Below are 19,788 nucleotides of genomic sequence, written 5' to 3' on the forward strand. Positions count from 1 at the left end.
TTTTATAAAGGAAGAAATTTCATGCTAAGCAAATGTAAGTGTTACAGGCTTTATGAAATTGGTCCCAGGTAACTAAGTTTCTCTGGATCATTGTTCGCAATTGCTGTTTTCGAGTGATGCAGATAAACCCCAAAGGAGTGAAAAGTAAAGTCCAAAATCACAAAACAGAAACCGAAATCTTTGTGTATAGCCTAATTTATTGTGATCCCAAGTTTCAGTGTACTAACACGTTTGGTTCCCCGTGGCCCACAACCCCATAACGGGCGGTAAATGACAGCCATGTATGTCTGTAACCTTACACCGTAATTTGCTTTCACACAACAAGCCACTTCACGTAGGGAGATCGCAGCGGCGGGGGTTTCGGACCGCTGAGACGGGTCGGCTGCCCGCAAGAATGTCTCGCTGTCCGACCCAGTTACGGTTTGTGTCTGATCATGATTCTAAAATATCCTTTGCAAACTGACATGTTACAAGCAGTGAAATTTATTTCTTTTAAAATGAACAAGGGATTTGTTGTCATTTGTTTATGTAGATGCATTCTGGTATAAACGCATGTTTTTGTACATAGTCAAAATGTTTCGCGCATAATAATGCCCGCGGCTCAACTATTTTAGTACAATTAAAGCAAAAGAAGCCTATACTGGTAGTGAGTAATACACACACAAACAAAATATAATTGAACTCCGGCTTGGACGCTATATTTTATATAGACCTTTATCACGGTGCTGCCATCTTGATTTTACTCCATTCCAACTCATCGTAACCAAACTGAGGCTGGACGAAATAATAAGCATGATAATTCAAATTTTGCAAATTGTCGCATCTCAATATACACGGCTCTGATTATGGTAATCTTCTTCCGGTAAAACTCAGTGTTGCATATGAAGTACAACTCTTTTAAGTTGACCTTTTAAAGTTTGACGTATGTACACGTAATGTACACTTCTTTATGTACATCCATCCATGTTCCATCTTTCCATTTTACTCCAGCGAATGTCTCTGGAAACAGCACGAACCTATTGGAGATTTAAAAAAGAAATCATTTAAGTAAGCAGCCAAGTCCATAATTGTTAAAGGCAGTGGACACTGCTGATAATAGTCAAAGACTAGCCTTCACAGTTGGTGTATCTTAACATATGCATAAAATAACAAACCTGTGAAAATTTGAGCTCAATCGGTCATCGAAGTTGCGAGATAATAATGAAAGAAGAAAAAACCCTTGTCACACGAAGTTGTGTGCGTTTAGATGGTTGATTTCGAGACCTCAAGTTCTAAATCTGAGGTCTCGAAATCAAATTCGTGGAAAATTACTTCTTTCTCGAAAACTATGGCACTTCAGAGGGAGCCGTTTCTCACAATGTTTTATACCATCAACCTCTCCCCAATACTCGTCACCAAGAAAGGTTTTATGCCAACAATTATTTTGAGTAATTACCAAAAGTGTCCACTGCCTTTAAAGTATACTACAGATGAAATTTAATAGTGACTGCAATCACCCAGCCACGAGTCCACGTTCAAACAAATATAGGGGCGCTACCCAGGGTTAAGCTAGCAGCATTCCAAGGTACAGATCACGATCTTAAATGTATAGGAAAACAATTTAAATATAACTTACACAATACTCCGACTAAAAGTAGCGATGCCGTCACGATGACGTCAGCGACTTGTGGAAGCACAACCACCGCCATGAAACCGAGAAGACCGCCTGTTGTGACAACAGAGAGCACTAAGCCAAGGCATGTAACCCTGCAAGGAACGAAAGATGAAGATGAAGTCATTGTTTGTGAACTCCAAATAATGTATGGTTTAGTAATACTTATTAAGGAAACATATTCACGTAGAAAAAAAAACTTTGCTATTTTTGGTTGGTGATTATAAAAGTTGTCTATGGCCGACATCTTTTAACAAGGGCCCAATTTTATAGAGCTGCTTTGCTTCATGTCAGCTTGCTTAAAGCAGCAATGGAAGGATGCCAATCAAAAATTGTACATTAGACAGGTGGCTTGGCCGGTAACCTTATTTTGGTAAGTTAAATGTTTGTTGTGCTTAGCTTCTTTCTGTGCTGAAGCGGCTCTGTGACATTGGGTACCGGACTTAATCAATATTTACTTCTTGTGTGTTGGAAACGACAGTAGCACTTGAACGATGAGGGCGCTACAGGAGGCAAATCCACCGAACTGAAGTACAAACTGGCGCACGGCAGCCGTCCAGCCCGTGAGGGGAAAGAAACCGAAGACGATGGTCACTGCAGTCACAAGAGTGCCGTACACTGGACAAGAAAATAGACAAAAAAGATCTTTCTTTGAATGTAAAGGAATCACTCTTAAAATAATGGCAATAAAACCTTTGGTAAGAAGTCAAGCAGCGTTTCACGGTAAAACGCACTTTGAGAAACATTTCACCTCGAAGTATTTATGCCGTTACGTAAAACGATTGTTTTAAGCCCACAAATTGAAATTCGAGAACTGCGTCACCGCGTAAACTTGGAAGACACGATTTGAACACTACGTGCTAAGATTTCCAAGATACCAGGGCCCAATTTCATAGGGCTGCTAAGCACAAAAACTTGCTTAGCATGAAATTTCTTCCTTGATAAAAATAGGGCAACTAACCAAATTTCCACGTGATGTTCAGGATAAATATGCAACTGGGCTCTATGAAATTGTGCCCTGGTCAGTCTGTCGCCACCCCAGTGTCCCAAGAAGTCTCCCATGGGAGGATTACTTTATTTAATAGACATCCAAGACACCCAAGCTGGTTACAAAATATCAGACCCCGGGTAGATACCCAGATCTGATTACGATGAAAAAAATATATATGTATACCGCCGCCATCTTAGAGGTAAACCGAGGATGAAACAACTGCCCTGACGAGAGAACGAAGCCTGAATCCAAAGCCGAAGCCGCGATTTTGAAAAGGGCCTTTGGAGACACACAGTGTATGTGTAACATACATGATACGCCAATGAGCGTCGTCCTTTTTGGCCTCTTGGCAAGACTACCCTACCCAAACGACGTCATTTGCATAAGGTAACAAACTGCTATAAATGGGGGAAAATAGTAAGAGTTGACTGCGGATAATATCAACTTTGGGTGTCAAACTCATACTCACTGAAAAGTAGTCTAGTGTCAATCAGTCGCGTAATGAATACCGACAGTAGAAGACCAAGCAGGCCCCCACTGTGGCCGAACATTATCTGCCAGTACGCCGTCACGGGGGCAAAAGGTACATCCACGGCGCAACCCTTCCCCGTACCCCGGAACGAGGCGTTGACGAACTCGCTGCTCACGAACTGCCGCGGCTGGAGGTCCGTGTCTGTGAACACCGTACTGACGAACGTGCAGCGGTTGAACGAGGTGGCTTCGCTGACGACCCTCTCGAATGAGCTCCCCCCGACGAAAGAGCAATCGGTGTAGGACACGCCCCTCAAGAGGATGCTCGAGAAAGAGACATTCTGGAATGTTGTGTTGATGAAGAAATGAGTCTGTAGAGTTCCTCCAATGGTTTCGTCGCTTAGTATGCTGTTTGCCGAGACGCTGGCGTTAGATGAGATACCCTCGGCCGTTATGAAATCCGATAGCCACAACGTCCAGGAGCAATACCTAAAAAAAGCGCAAGCAAAATGAATGATAGATATTATGAGTTTCTTGTTCACTAATTTATATGAACAAGTAATTGAGTTCATTATTCGATTCCAAGTGAATATGTAACCAGCTCCAAGTTCAATTATCACTATTTGTAAGCTTCAAACCAATTAGTTTTGACATTATTGGTTAGAAGCTAAATGTTTGCATTAAAACAAAATAAAACATTTTTGATTTCATGCCATTAAAGTGTTATGAATAATGGAAAATACAAAAATGTACTAAAAGAAGTCGATTGCATTAGTCAGCTTCTATGGTAAAAATCATTGTCAGCAGTTAATGTTGTAAAATGAAGCAGTGAAACAGTTCATTTCTAAAAAGCTACAGCATTTTAGGCAAACAATGTGCAGGGATGTTTTCCACTATGTATACCCTGTATGTTCTGTGCAAATATGTGAGCATAAAGTTGCAACCTACTCTCTAAAATGCAAAAGAGTGAAAAGCACCACTCTTTACATTTTGAGCTGTCCCTCATATGGCTCTTCAAAAAGAGTGGTGGTTATTTCACTCTTTTAGAGGGGTTTCACTCCAGGACAGAGTGAAACATCACTCAAAAAGATGCAAACTTCAATCTAAAAGAGTGGAAGATCACTCCAAAAAGAGTTGTCCTTCATATGACTCTTCAAAGAGTGTTTTTTCACTCTTTTACATTAAAGTCACCTGGAAGTAGTATTTTTTTTTTAATAAAGCTTTTGTCACTAAAATATGTGTTTTTACGAGAGGAATGTGAATAAAAAGTTAACTAAGGTTTAAAAATATTAGTTTTGATTGTATTTACAAATGTACGAGTAGGCCCCGACCCGAGAGGGCGCTGTTCGTGACGTAAATTCAAGGCGCGATATTTGAAGAGAAAATTTGTAGTCAGGCCCCCGTACATTACGTCTTTCAGATACCTTCTTCGATTTCCCACTAGCTGGACAAATTGTTGGGACGGCGTCGTGTTTAAGAATGGCTCTTCTCGTCATGTCAAATGAGTGGTGTATCCCGGACGGCTCGAAGTGTTCGCTGCAGCGCTGAAAAAGACGTCGGACCGGACCACTTTGCTCTAGTTAATCTGACTTTCGCAGCCCACAACCGCCTATACTTGGGATCTGCAGGAAATAGATGTAGACTGACCCCATCTTCAGTTGTTATGCTGCATCCAGCAGCAATACACCTGGTCGGCATTGCCGGAAAAATGCCAGAAAAAAAACCTTTTTCGCAGCGTACAAACTCGCGTCTTAGAATTACATGTACTTTTGCACGTGTGTTTATCTACGCATCGAGGCAAAGTCTTCCTTTTCCTACGTCACAAAAGGGGTAGGCGGAGTCAACCCCCAAGCACTTAATTAAATTTTTTTACATATAAATCGTGACAAACAATTACTCAAAAAATTGTTTTATTGTTAATAAACATATACTCTTATGTTTAAAAGAAAAAAAATCCTATTTCCAGGTGCCTTTAAGGGTAAGAGAGTAAGTTATCATAATGGCGTGCACGCCCCCCTAAGACCACATTTAATGCAAACACCTGTGCTGCATCAGGTTGGTCCTAAAATGTGGTACCATTGCCATTTATTGGGTATAGAAATTGATACATTGTGCAACCAACACTCGTTTCCCACAATGATTGCGATCATGAAACATAGTAACCAACAAATTATCTGTGAAAATATCACACAAAGTGCACATTTCCCATGACAATACAAGCCATTGTGCAATAGATTAAGTTTCCGAAAAAGTCATGTTCTTAACATCTCTGGTGGACATTTTCTGAATGTTTCCGTCCGTTTTTGATTTACTCCGAAATCTAATTTATAACCGCGGCGCCCCGGGAATTTCAAGTCGATACCCCCTTGAGGACTGTGACTTGTCTAAGTTTCAGCATGAAACAACAACAAAGGCCCACACTTCGTGTATCACAACTTATAATACATAAAATAACAAACCTGTGAAAATTTAGGCTCAATCGGTCATCGGAGTCGGGAGAAAATAATGGGAAAACCCACCCTTGTTTCCGCACGTTTCGCCGTGTCATGACATGTGTTTAAAATAAAACCCCTATTCTCGATATATCGTGAATTGAGAACTGTTTTAAGGTTTTCTCAAAAAGTAAAGGTTTTCTCAAAAAGTAAAGCATTTCATGGAATAATAATTTGAAGGGAAGTCTTTCACCATTACCCTCTGTAAACCCTGTATGCTATTTGTAAATCTGTGAACTTTTAGTTTTTGTTCTGTTCAGAAAGTGTCCATTATTGGCTTTTAACGGAACTGGGTTGGTTAGAGCACTCCATGGTTTGAGAAAGTCTGGGAACCTTTCCGAAACCAAGGCTCTGGCCATGGAGCTTAGGCCATGGCTTAGGCTACGGTTAAGTATGTTGCTTATACGCTGTGGATTAGGCTTTGATGGGTAAGACTTCCTAACTCATAAAAACAGTGCCATCGTTTTCGTTGGTCCAATGACCAGCTGGAACATTTTGGATAATAGCGTACACTTTAATCCAATTTTTAAAACCATAATGTATTTTAATTAAGCTATTAGCTTCTGAATAACTTCGGGTTGAACAAAGTCGGACTTGAACCTCTGACCTTCGGATTAAACTTAACGTGCTAGCGCACAACCAATAGAGTTATCTAATCCTATAGTTGACGGATTCCCAATTTTGTAAATATCATTGAACCGGAGTCATAAGCCATTACACAATTGTTGCACGCTGTGACGGGGTTCATGGCGTTTTGTACACCCGAGGGGGAAAATGGCACCCAAGGGGGAAATAGGCACCCGATGCGAAGCCGAGGGTGCCATTTCCCCTCTAGGGTGTACAAAACCCATGGACCCCAGTCACAGCGTGCAACAACTGTTTTGTTATACCTTTGTATAATTGTTATTCCTCTTCTCGAAGTTCTGTTGTCATCTTCAAACATTATTACGACGGACTATTCATTGTTTAATAAGCAGATGAACAAGAAACAATTCCATCGAACCCGCGGTTGTTTCGTACAGAGCGCTGGAAATCGACCACACTAACGCTGGGAACGATCAAGGTGATGTACACCGGTGTACATCACTGTTCATGGCCGTGTCCGAATTGGTGGCTACGGATGCGGCTACGACCGTTGCCAGGGGTGTTGCTAAGGGCGTCCTATACTTCAATGCATGATGACGCGGCGATCCGGCCGTAGCCGTGTCCGTAGCTGCCAATTCGGACCCGGCCTTACCCGGCCAGTCGAGCAATGTAACATGCGTTTTTGTTTTGCGCGTCACGTGATTGGTTCTCGACCAATCAAACTTCGCAGTTTGTTACCGAGGTGTGACAATAAACTTTGTACTATATTACATTATTTTATTTTTAGATCTCGAATATTGTTACTTACCCGAATGCAAAAGCGAAGGCACTGGTCGCCAAGATAAATGCGTTTTTGTCCATGAGAGACGTAATATTTTTACAACCCTGAAAAGTATAACAAACATTATTAAAGTATACACTTAGTGTCAGAATATCACAGTCACATACATTCGTTCTTATTTGAAGATGTTTTTATTCATAATTGGAATTGTATAATTGTATGTTACATGGCGTATACTTACTAAATATAACTTTCTGGCGCATTTCTGAAGTTTTGTGCTTGGAGCGAATGACTGTCGGTCCCTGGTATGCCGTTTTAGCAGATACAGCCCATTGGCCTGAAAAGACAAGATGACAAGTATTTGGTAGTATTGAGGGAAAGAGCCACTTTACAATGGCACTTTAAAGGCAGTGGACACTATTTGACTATTGTCAAAGACTAGCTTTCACAGTTGGTGTATCTCAACATATGCATAAAATAACAAACCTGTGAAAGTTTGAGCTCAATTCGGTCATCGAACTTGCGAGATAATAATGAAAGAAAAAACACCCTTGTCACACGAAGTTGTGTGCGTTTAGATGGTTGATTTCGAGACCTCAAGTTCTAAACCCGAGGTCTCGAAATCAAATGCGTGGAAAATTACTTCTTTCTCGAAATCTATGGCACTTCAGAGGGTGCCGTTTCTCACAATGTTTTACACCATCAACCTCTCCCCATTACTCGTCACCAAGAAAGGTTTTATGCTAATAAATATTTTGAGCAATTACCAATAGTGTCCACTGCCTTTAAGACATAGACACCTTTGGTAATAATAATTGTCTAAGACCAGTATTCTCACTTAGTGTATCCCGACATTTGCATAAAATAACGAGCCTGTGAAAGTTTGAGATCAATTGGTTGTGGAAGTTGAAAGAGAATAATGAAATAAATACTACCATTGATATGCGTTCAGATGCATTATAAAATGCTGAGTTAGTTTTTTATTAATTGAGAGAGAAATTACCTCTTTCTAAAATCATCTTCAGAGGAAGCCTTTTCTCTTGAATCCAACACTTGCATGGGTTCGGTGAATAACTACACTTTGAAAGTGTTGGATCCAGCGTTTTGTTTGTTAAATCTAGCATTTAAATTTGTTGATCCAACGCACAGGGTTAATTCAACAATTTAACGGTTATTTCATCATTTCTCACAAAAATTCATCTGAATTGTTGGATTAACTTTTTAAACGTTACACTGGCACTTAAATTGTTGACCGAATACTTCAAAATGCTGGATTTAACATATAAAATGCTGGATTCAACACTTTCAAAGTGTAGCCACTCACCGAACTCATGCAAGTGTTGGATTCATCTCTTTAGTTTTTAGAGTGTACCAATATTGTCCAGTGCCTGTGATCACCAATAAATTATTTTGAAGGCCCAACCTGTGGTTGACTTACCCTGTCTTTAAACATTTCAAGGTGCGAGTTACCGCGGTTGTACGAGTACGCCTGCGTCAAAACCTGGATAGTCTCTGTCCATTTCCTTTTCTGTAGTAAGGACAAAATAATTAGCGGTTAGAAGTGCAATACATGGCTTTTTTAAAACCGTAATTTACTTTCATATGCTCTTTGCTGTTTAGTCAAACTAATAATGAATGTAACACTGTTTTTGTTCTCATAAATTGTGTATTTTTGTTTAGCCTACCCCTAATCCAACATCCTCAAAGTGCTTTTCTTTCAGAGTCAACATTTTATGATAATTAATTGTTTTCCTCCCCTTTTTCTCAGATTCTTGTTTTCATGCATGCAATGATGTCCCCTATGCAATACTACCCGGAGGACACTATTGCATATGCAATAATGTCCCTCCGCACGGCTTTGCATAAGCAATCGTGTCCGCCCGGACGCTGCTGCATAATGCAATTGTGTCCGCACTGACACATTTGCATATGCAGTTACGCCGCCCCCGTGCAAAACTGTCCTTGCGGTAAATTAAACTCCCTTGGTCGACGGAACACGTTCGCCATTTTTGTACAAGCTAATTGCATGTCATGAATGACGGGAAATGTTCGGCCGTTGGGCATTCGCTGCAATCATAGGCGTATGTGAATTATTTACGCTGTATCGTAGGTTCAGTGCACGCATGCTCGCTTACGCGCGCACATACATGTACAGTCATAGACCTTTTCGCAAATACCGGGACGCGCGCGTAAAGCTTGGAATTAGGTGCATTGTGGTCTAGCTGGTAGCAAAATTTGATGCATATCTATCCCACAATGCACCTCATTCAACAGTCTGCGCTTGCGCATTGGTATTTGCGATAAGGTCTATGATCATGCACATGTCCGCCGGACGGTTTTTGCATAGCCCCGGACACGATTGCATATGCAAAAGTGAAGAAGTGTCCGGAGCGGACATTATTGCATGGCGGACAAAATGTATCTGACACCGGTACTGACATGTTTGTGGTGTACAATGTATTCACGATTAGCAGGTTCCAGAAAATTAACGAGTCACTTTGAGTGCCGTTTTAGCCCGTTTTATCCAAGATTCACATTATTGTTTCATTTTTTTTTTCTCTCAGTACGTGCCACATAAAGCCAACGGTTCTACAGGCCTACCTCTGCTAGTAGATATGGACTGTCGGGGAGGAGTGTTGGGAGAAGTACGGCCGATACCACAGGAAACAATGACGTCACTAAACAGAAGATACGCCAGTTCGCGAATGGGCTGCGAGCAAAGTCTCCTGTGTGAAAAGTAAGCACAACAACAAACCGTGTCATTCCAAGTCGGTCCGAAATTGGGGTTTGGCAAGTTAAGCAGAGAGATCTCGGCTTCCGTTTGACGACCAATCAAAATGCACACTGCTCCTAAATTGATTACGGAACCGGAACTGTGAATGAGCCTATAAAGGTTTGTATAAATTCAGCTACCTTTTTAAGTCCAAAGAGGGCAGCAGATTGATTTATGACTTTCATGATTAATCAATAAATTTATTTTTGTTTCATCTTTAACTCACAAGGAACAAAAATGTTTTATCTCACCGTCTGTCAAACTTGAGGCAAATGTTGTAGTTACAATTGGAGTTAACATGGCGCCGATGACCGTGAATGTAAGAAGAGCACACACCGTCTTATGTGCAATTCGTCTCGGTACAAACTCAGTCAAATAGGCGAAGGGGATCGAGATTACACCGCCGGTTCTGCAAAAGATCGGTCACGAGATTACTTATCGGCTTGAGACTTTCCAAAAAAATGCTATTGTTCCTTTTAATATTTCCGCCCGCGTATTTTGCATAACAATCTTTCTGGTCATTAAAGGGAAGGTACACGTTTGGTAATGACTCAAAACAAATATTAACTTAAAAGCTGACTTGGTAACGAGCATTTGGGGAGCTGTTGGTAGTATAAACCATTGTGGGAAATGACTCCCTCTGAAGTAACGTAGTTTTTGAGAGAGGTAATTTCTCACTAAAATAATAAAAGACTTCTAGCTAGAAGTATTTTATTCCTAACTGAAAGCACACAAATTCGTCCAACAATGGTGTTTTTTATTCATCATTTTCTCGCAACTCCGATGACCAATTAATAGAGAACAGAATGCGAAGAATCCTGCGGTAAGCTGGCTTATAAAAATTGCTAGCATGCTAGAGTACATGTTTTGCTTTTCGATTCTGTCAGTATAAGCAGGGTTTATTGCTAAAACTTAAAGGAACACGTTGCCTTGGATCGGACGAGTTGGTCAAAACAAAAGCGTTTGTAACCGTTTTTTATAAAATGCATATGGTTGGAAAGATGTTTTAAAAGTAGAATACAATGATCCACACAAGTTTGCCTCGAAATTGCGTGGTTTTCCTTCTACTGTGCGAACTAACATGGTCGGCCATTTATGGGGGTCAAAATTTTGACCCCCATAAATGGCCGACGTGTTAGTCGACAAGGTTAAAGGAAAACCACGTAATTTCGAGGCATGTTTGTGTGGATCATTGTATTCTACTTTTACAACATCTTTCTACCCATATGCATTTTATAAAAAACGGTTACAAACGCTTTTCAAAGACCAACTCGACCGATCCAAGGCAATGTGTCCCTTTAAAAGTCGCTCGGTAAAGCATCAGGGTCAAATTTCATAAGTTCAAGAGCTTTGATAAACAAATATATTTAATATAGCATAAAACAGCCTTACCAGCCATCATTCCATCAATGTTTTGCTAAGCCAAGTTAGTACATAGCATTTTCTGCTAAAACAGCTCTATGAAAATGGGCCCAGGTTGCAAGGTGGGGTTCGACCGAATTGTGGTCCAAGGTGGCGAAACCACGAAGGAGATTAGCCAATCAGGTACACGTACGTAAGGGTTTGGGTTGTTGTTTTTAATTTATTTTTTCCCCGTAAGTCTGCCTTAAAATACGAACCCAAGACTTGCGATGACAAGAAACACCAGCAGAGCCGTGTGACTCCGGGCGAAGCACGCTGCCATTGCCGTGGAGACTCCGCTTATAATCAGACACACACTCAGGGTTTTCCGTCTGCTACCAAGATCGGCAGCGCATCCCCAGATGATGCTCACAAATATCACTCCAATAAACACGGAGCCTCCTGTTGAAATGAAAGGAAATTGATGTGAAAGATTGACTAAAACAGAGAGGGATTTTCATTTGATTTATTTTAACGAAACAAAAAGATAGGTTTTAAAAATATTGAAAACAAAACTTGGAGTTGATGTGCAACACCGTAGATGAGGATCCTGGGTCAAAATATTGACCCGGGTCCCGGTTTTCAGGGTCAGGTTGATCCGAAAACCGGTTAGAAATGGGATTCTTCGTCAGTTTGTTCTGGGTAATAAGTGTTAATATGGACACTGATGGTGGATTTGACACATAATTATTCTGGGTCACACTGACGCAGAAATGGATCAGGCCCCATGACCCAGGCCGAGTCAAAATAGTTTGCGGGGTTTCAATATTGCTCAACATACCCCAAGTACTCACTCAACCATCCAGTGGACTCATCGGTCAGACATAAATCCCGTGCAATGTCCGGCAGCAAATACCCGATGAACCCCAACTGGACACTACCGTAGACCATCCCCCAGCCGCACACAATCAGCATCAGCCATTGCAACTTCCCGAATCCAACAAGCTCTAGCAGTCTCTCCATGGCTTCATCTAGTTCTTCAGCTCTCTCCTGCGACCCCGAAGGATTCCTTTGCTCCATTGCCGTCTGGTAGGCAGAGGGACCAAGTTCATGGGTCGACTTGACTCGCTTTACGGAGTTTTGGTTTGGATGAAGTTGTAACTCGATGTCCTCATCCGTGGCCCCGAAACGAGAGGCTTGCATCCCCCGCCTATCTGCACCCCGCCTGCTCCGTCGTCCACTCACGGAGTAAATCTCCACCTCATCCTGATCATCGTCTTCGTTCCTCCCGTCAAATCTGATCTCCTGATCATAACGGCGGCTAGACGCCATTTTGGATGTTGGTGTTATTCTCACGCTAGTTGGATCCCGATCTTTTGATCGCTAGTTGTGTGCATCCCTTTTTCTCTGATGAACACGTCATAAGTTTCCATCAATACCGTGTGTTACACCACTTTGTTTCCAGCACCTGTGCGTACAATCAATAAAAGCTTTTGAAAAAACACAGTTTTCAATCGATGCTATTAGTTTGCGGGAACAGCTATAGACGCATAACCCATTTCATTCCAAATAACCATGTTAGTGTTAATAATAAACAGGTTCAATGAATATTTTGAATTAATTTTTTGGGCAGATATTCTCAGATATCAGCCCCCTCCCCACCCCCCCCCCCCCCCTCCATGAACGGGGAGGCCTTAGGCTGCGTGCATGCTCATTGCCTCCTACAGTTCCGATGCTTCCGTGGCACAGTGTAATTCGTTTCATGTACGTTGGTCCATAGGCATAAAAAGTGCCACGGAGTTGTTGTTTTTTAAATTATTTTATCAACGTAATTATAATATAAAAAATTAAGTTGTGAACTCGTTAATAGGGCACTGGGGATCGTTTTGTTTACGCACTATGGGCCTACACGACGACAGCAGACTGGCTACTTAAAACTTCACCACCGATAACTGGCAGATGGCATATTTGTTCTCAAAATTTGGATAAAAAGATTGACTTATCACCCCAAAAGATTTAAAGAATTTCCACACTTTTAAAAAGCTCAACTGACTGACGTCCCAAATCGCATTATTTTTGCCTACTAAGACCTAAACTGTTGAAGTTCTTCCGACGGGAAAATTTTAGCAAAAGCTAGTTGGGAGTCAACAATATTTTAGACCATGTTCTTTCGAAGGGAGAAGATGCTCGCTGCAAAGAGACTATGGCCATTTTCGAAACGACTGGATTTGGCTTTGGGAGTCCGCTCAGGCTAGCTTTGTTCGCGGTTGTTTTGACAATAATAATATTGCGCGTGCTTTGTGTATACGCGCTGTGAGTTTCAGACAAAACGACGGAGCCTGAAGCCGAACGCCAAGCCGAAGCCGTGGTTTCGAAAAAGGCCTCGGTCTCTTCAAAATAATGCACAAACATTGACTCTAGAGGGCGGTATAAAGAAAACGTAAACAGAACGCACGTTGGTGATGTAATGGCCAATCGTCGTTTTATTTTAATGGAACGTAACCCGTAAGTAAAATCGTAATTTATCTCTTTTCCATCTTTCAATCAATAAGTAAATCTCTCCAGAGAAGAATAACCGTACTTGGGTGGTGAAAATTTGCTTGGTCACGGGAAAAATGACGGGAACGTAAATGTTCTGTAAACTGAAATCAAGGGCAAGGCGCACGTGCTGATCGGAGACAGATTGTTGTGAGAATGTATTTAATATGTCGACTGTTTTGTTGAGTATTGTATAATAATTATAGATTATTAATTATAGATTATAGATATGGGGAATGCCTCACTGTACTGTATACATGATGATGGTATAGTATGTATAGATTCAGTGAATGAGCTGAAACCACGGTGGTTGGTTGGTAGGGTCATGGAGGTAGAATTAGAAGGAGACACAACGACCAGCCTTTCAACAGATCAAAGGTTTAAACTCTCAATAAATAAAGCAGGACATAAACTCAATTGAAAGAGTTCAACGTTAAGTTAGATTTTGCACAGGAAACTACAAAAGGGATACAGGAACTGTTACTAAACTTCTAGTAGATGATTTGAGATGGAACACACTTAACTTAGGGGTTGTTCTAAAACCCCCTCGACCCCCACGACCCACGACCCCCTCGACCATTGACTTTTGTGCGATCTTTTTTTCTGTACACCGAAATTGCCACAGTTCACAACCTCAGCCAATCACGCACACAATTTTGTATGCTGACGTCGACTACCATGCCTCGCACATCACAACAACACAGCGTACGAGACACGTAGTATGCACAAAGCAAACATCGCGTGATTGGCTGCTGAGATCGGGCCTGTGGCAATTGTGATGTACAGAAAAAAAAACGCAGCATTTCCACGTGTATCCCTTGGCCGATCCGAGATTATTATCTCAACTGGAAACCTGCGTGTACTGCCCGAATACGATTACGGCAAACTCATTACCTGATGATCAGGTGGACCCATTTCCGGCCGATCGCTCCCGTCCTGTGTACTATTCCTCCATGGTACTACTAGTTGCTCTAAGCGGAGCTCAAGGTTGTAGACCCGACCGACCAAATGGCCACACGGACGTGTTTGGGGTCCCCAATCGGTGTGCACTTGTCGTGCCGAAGCGGAGAGTAAATTCTCCCAATTATGTGTGGCTGATGCAGATAAATATAACCGCAGTCTCAGACTTGAAGTCAAGCCTAGTCGTGGAAGGAAGTTACGTCGCGGGACGCGGGTCACACTCTGTGAATTCTAAATCGGGTACTTAATTCTTACTCAGCCGTAAAGCGACATTTTATGAATTCGGAATTGGGACATTCTTCGAACACGGGGCGGACGTTGAGGGGTCGTGGGTCGAGGGGGTTTTAGAACAACCCTACACTTAGCCCAGGTTGGACTCCTCCGTGGCACTGACTGACGTCCTACCAGGGCTAGGACACACTCTACAGAACAGAATAAATCAACAGAAGTTATGTATGCTCTAAAACTTAGAAGGTGAAAATTGGGTTAGTTGACATTCCACTTCACAAAATGTTCAGCCCAATACCAGAGATACATACAACGGGGGAAAAAATCATTCAAGTCAGTCACAAAGCTAGGGCCTTCAAAGATTCATTCTTAGTATCAACTGAGTGTTAAACTCCGGAACTCACTCTCCTCAGCTGCTGTGAACAGCGCAACAGTAGCTGCTAAATTCAAGGGACATAAATTATTTATAAGCAATACCCAGTACCAGTACGTGTAGTCTATTTCCACACACAGTGCGCAAATGTACCCGGAAGGATATTTTGCTGACTGAACCAATGGAGATGGAGTATCCCAAAAATAGTTATTATTCATGAAACAAACAAACATGGGAAATTTTATTTTAGGCTGTATCGCAATCAGACATTTGATTTGTTTGAAATCAACCCTATCTTCTTCGTTTGTTTTGCAATTCTACCTCCAGCATAGTGCATAGATGGTTTGGTACCATCAATATGGCAATGTGGTTGCTTGTCTGTTTTGTGGCACCCTTTGAACAACGGTGTAATATCTATGATTAGACCGATGTTTTAACAAGAGCCCTCTAACAGAGTTGGGCTGGGTGTGTGGAGAACTTTGCACTGTTCTTGTTTCTGTTCTACTCGGTCCAGGACCAGGTCACAGTTGCACGGCTCCCCCTTGCCCCAATGCCCACCCCCCCCCTCCCAACACACACACACTGCAGCTGTACAAAAACAGATTTATGCAGTAAGCAGACATGACAGCACCCGTCAGCCTGTCCTAAAAAAAAACTAAAATAGTACAGGAAAGTATTACTTAGTAAAATAGTAAGTCGTGACTGATTGTTATATTTTAACATTCCATCTGTTTAAATTCCAGATAACTTGTGTAATGACTCAATGAGATGATGGTTTCCTCTCCCTACATTGGCTCCCGTCTCACAGCAAAGTCTTTAAAATGCTCTCAGGTTTTTCTTTGCAGTGAAAACAAACAACTGCATCAGTCCAGAAAGGAATGCAAGTCTCAACGAATGAGCTGATTTCCTTTTTTTACTCGCTTTATTTGTACCAAAGACATTTTATTTTTATAAAATACTTCGAAATTCTGTTTGTTTTATATCAAATTGCACAGCTGATGAGTTACCATGGCAGATTCAAGATTCAAAATATCCATAATGTCAGGATAATAAGTATTAATAATAAGGAGAATAAAAATATAAAGGCATACAAAACAAAACCAGTAGACAGCAAGAAGTTAAGTTTTAAAATTACAGTTATAGACAAATCATGATGCAGGATTTCAAACACAACATCATTTGAATGAGCGCTTCAGGGTAAGCATGGCAACAGAAGAGGTAGTAACTGTGGTGACTGATATTAAGGGAGTATCCGTGGCAACAAATGATGTTTTTAGAAACTGTTCTGATCTCCCGGATGAGATCATGCTGTATCACGTCTTGCCACTGATGTCCATACGCGAAGTGAACACCTGCAAGCTCGTCTGCAAGAAGTGGCAGCATTACGTGACCTCTTACATCAAGAGGTTAAAGGTCATTGACCTGACGCAGTGGGACTGTATGGTAACTGAGGACCTGCTTTTGGGGATCGTGAAATATGCAACGAATGTACGGGAACTGAGGTGAGATGTAAATGTGTGAAAAAAATTGCAATAGTGAGTGCATTCCAGGTATGAGGAGCAAACTTAACAAATGCGTGACTTGATGCAGGCTTGAGAAGCTACACAGAGTTGGGTTTTATGAGCCAAGTAGTGTCGGACGCCGAGCGAAGGCTTGAGTGGCCACGGTGGTGGGGAGATGGGCAAGAGGATAAATAGCCAGGTGCTGTGTTGTCTCTTGAAAACAACAGGGCGACCGCTTGGCTATGTTACAGTCTGAACCAAATCTTATCATAACTGTAGGGTGTCATGGCTGAGCGGTTTAGAGCATCAAAATCGAATTCCGGTCTTGATACTTGTTTACTAAGCAAGATGCTTTACTATAATTGCTTCTCTCCACCAAGGGGTAGGGTTAGGTTTAGGGTTAAGGTACCTGCGAGGGTTGATAATGTGTTTGAAAGAGCCACTAGCGCCATATGACGGTCGGGGCAGTATACTCCCCAGGGAGCCGAGGAAGATTTTAAAAGGAAGGTTTTGGGCACAATGACCAGCCGTCGATTTCACCAAACTCTTCCTAGCTTCGGATTAATCTTAGGAATAAGGACTGGTTCAGTTCCATATCAAAATACGTAAGACACGTTGAACCCATCCTAAGTTAGGATGGGTTACTCATCCAACTCCAGTTAGGATCAATCCTAGCAATACATGAAACCGGCTGCAGGGCACTTACATGGAAAGTGCATTGATATGGTTGGATGTAAAATTAGTTATTATTATTAAAACCAAATTTCCTCATGGCTTTTCCTGTTCCAATCCTTTGCAGGTTAGACGTATGTTGGAGAGCTGTAACAGACACCAGCATCACCGCCGCTGCCAAAGTCTGTCACAATCTGAGGGTTTTTGCCGCGAGTAGATGTGGGAATCTGACAGACAATGCCATCGTTACTTTGGCTGAGATGTGTCCCCATCTAGAGGAGCTGGATCTCAGCAGCTGCTACGGGGTAAGGTCGGATTCAAATTCATGGCTTCAGCTACAGTTGTTCAGGTTGTCTTATACTTCAATGTATGATGACGCTGCCTTCCAGCCAAAGCCCTTGCCGTAGCCCCCAATATTAAGGGTAGTGTTGTGTCAAAGCGGTTAAAGGCATATAACTTACATCTCAGCAATTTATCTGTCCTTATCATACGAATCATTTAGATTAGCGATGAGGCTGTTTGTGGGTTAGCCGATAACGCCAAGAACTTGAAAGAGCTTCACATGAGCAGTGTCTACGGCGTGACAGACTACGGAGTCAGCCAGCTGGCCTTCAAGTGCTCGCTACTTCAGAATCTTGACGTGAGCTACTGCAACGTAGTGAGTAACATCGGACTGCAGGCATTCCTGAACAAAGAGGGACCGCTGGCACTGACAGAGCTTCGGGTCAAGAACTGCCACAAGGTAGGAAAAATGTATACGAACGAAGAAAAATTTACACAGAAAGTGTATGGCGTCTTGTCTAACGGTGCAAAAAGGGCCATGATGCTAGGTTTTTATAGTTCAACAGTTTTGTAGAAAAAGAAAGCATGTGGCGGGTATGAACTCCCTCCTAGCATAGGGATTCTATGCTTCTGACAATATTGATAGGTTGAGCAAGATTTGATTTCAAGTAGATGAAAGTAAGATTATTTAGTTGTGACCATACACCAATGTGTATCTGTAGGGTGTATAGGTCAAGTGGTTTTAAGAGCATCAAAATTCAAGTTCTGGTGGTTAAGTCATCAGAGTGTTGGTTCTGGTCCCAATCTTGACACTTGTGTCCTTGAGCAAGATACCTCTCCTCGCCCAGGGGTATATTTTAGTACCTGCTATGGTAGAGGTTGATATTGTAACGGAACCCCTGGCAATAATTGCAGCCGATTATATACATTCAGAACTATGTAGAATGCTCCAGATTGAAAAGTAAAACCAATGATATGCACCAAGTAAAAAACAATATGTGAATGCCATTTCAACTCGCCATACTTCACTTAGGCCAAACTTGACAAATGTGGGTACAGATTGCCCCCTCCTCTAGTTTCCAGCTGGCCATTTTTTAATTTCATTTTATTTATTTACTTGGGTTATTAGAATGAATAATCAATCAAATGCTTTTTTTTTCCCAATCGTGTTTGCAGGTCACCTATCCAATGATTTTTAAGCTAATGGAGGCAGGAGTGGCTGTCAACAATATGTTCTGATCAAGCATCAAGAATCGACCAACAGTCGTCCTTGGCCCTTTCTACTGTACAGAGCCAATTTTTATTATTGCTGTATATATTTTTTATTGTTTGTGTATACATTTCTGGTACATATATAAGTAAACCAAGGATGCCTAATGTAAGTGAACTTAAGTAATCACTCTAGCTTTTTAAGCCTGAGGAAACATATTAACATTAAATCCAGTAGACCCTTTCGGTACAAACAAAAAAATAAAAGTTCACAGATTTACAAATAACTTACAGGGTTTACAGAAGGTAGTGGTTAAAGACTTCTCTTGAAATATTAGTAAATGCTTTACTTTTTGAGAAAACAGTAAAACAATTTCAATTCAGCGAGAATTCTGGATTTGTTTTAAACACATGTCATGACACGGGGAAACGCGCGGATACAAAGGTGGGTTTTCTCGTTATTTTCTCCCAACTCCGATGACCGATTGAGCCTAAATTTGTACTGGTTTGTTATTTTATATAGAAGTTGTGATACTCGAAGTGTGGGCCTTGAACAATACTGTTTACCAAAAGGGTCCAATGGTTTTAACAAGGGTGCTTGCAATGTGAACAAGAAACACAAGGGTTAACCCCTCTTCCGTGTTGGTGTGTTCTTTTGCATGCACTACCTTGTAAACATAATCTACGGATTATCTGATCATGGCATTGTGGACAAATTAAAAAATAAGAAACGGAACTATAATAACATCGGGAGTAAAAACTTCTTTAAAACATTTAACCAGTATCAACCTCAACCCACGGAGGTACTCATTTATAACCCTGGGTGAAGAGAAGCAGTTACAGTAAAGCATCTTGCTCAAGAACAAGTGTCTTGATTGGGATTTACCTGTATCTAAACAAGATGTGATAAATAAATAAAATAAATAAGACACAATAACT

General features: G+C 41.4%; 2 protein-coding genes across 2 annotated transcripts; one reads left to right on the top strand and one right to left on the bottom strand.

Moving 5' to 3' along the window:
• On the bottom strand, window positions 1–12,539 carry LOC139937478 (synaptic vesicle glycoprotein 2B-like). Its single transcript, XM_071932632.1, has 11 exons — window positions 11,940–12,539; window positions 11,364–11,547; window positions 9,996–10,153; window positions 9,573–9,697; window positions 8,410–8,499; window positions 7,213–7,308; window positions 6,999–7,075; window positions 3,112–3,602; window positions 2,110–2,269; window positions 1,616–1,746; window positions 1–1,016 (listed from the first exon to the last, which is right to left on the bottom strand). Exons 1-11 carry the CDS (start codon window positions 12,415–12,417, stop codon window positions 982–984), a joined length of 2,025 nt encoding a protein of 674 aa, XP_071788733.1. The 5' UTR covers window positions 12,418–12,539; the 3' UTR covers window positions 1–981.
• A 991-nt stretch (window positions 12,540–13,530) lies between these two features.
• LOC139937515 (uncharacterized) lies at window positions 13,531–19,778 on the top strand. The gene is made up of 5 exons (XM_071932677.1): window positions 13,531–13,590; window positions 15,928–16,686; window positions 17,486–17,663; window positions 17,861–18,100; window positions 18,817–19,778. Exons 2-5 carry the CDS (start codon window positions 16,388–16,390, stop codon window positions 18,877–18,879), a joined length of 780 nt encoding a protein of 259 aa, XP_071788778.1. The 5' UTR covers window positions 13,531–13,590; window positions 15,928–16,387; the 3' UTR covers window positions 18,880–19,778.
• Window positions 19,779–19,788: the final 10 nt, after the last annotated feature.

Source organism: Asterias amurensis, chromosome 5 (genome assembly GCF_032118995.1).
Source record: "Asterias amurensis chromosome 5, ASM3211899v1".
Classification (NCBI taxonomy): Eukaryota; Metazoa; Echinodermata; class Asteroidea; order Forcipulatida; family Asteriidae; genus Asterias; species Asterias amurensis.

Excerpts from the sequence above, each read along its gene's own strand:
- LOC139937478 (XM_071932632.1), bottom strand. The coding sequence starts at position 12,417 with ATGGCGTCTAGCCGCCGTTATGATCAGGAGATCAGATTTGACGGGAGG. Across the intron at positions 9,698-9,995 it reads TGCCTCAAGTTTGACAGACG|GAGACTTTGCTCGCAGCCCA; the intron begins GTGAGATAAAAC and ends CTTTTCACACAG. Across the intron at positions 2,270-3,111 it reads TGACACTAGACTACTTTTCA|TGTACGGCACTCTTGTGACT; the intron begins GTGAGTATGAGT and ends TTTCTTGTCCAG.
- LOC139937515 (XM_071932677.1), top strand. The coding sequence starts at position 16,388 with ATGGCAACAGAAGAGGTAGTAACTGTGGTGACTGATATTAAGGGAGTA. Across the intron at positions 16,687-17,485 it reads ACGAATGTACGGGAACTGAG|GTTAGACGTATGTTGGAGAG; the intron begins GTGAGATGTAAA and ends AATCCTTTGCAG. Across the intron at positions 18,101-18,816 it reads GGGTCAAGAACTGCCACAAG|GTCACCTATCCAATGATTTT; the intron begins GTAGGAAAAATG and ends TCGTGTTTGCAG.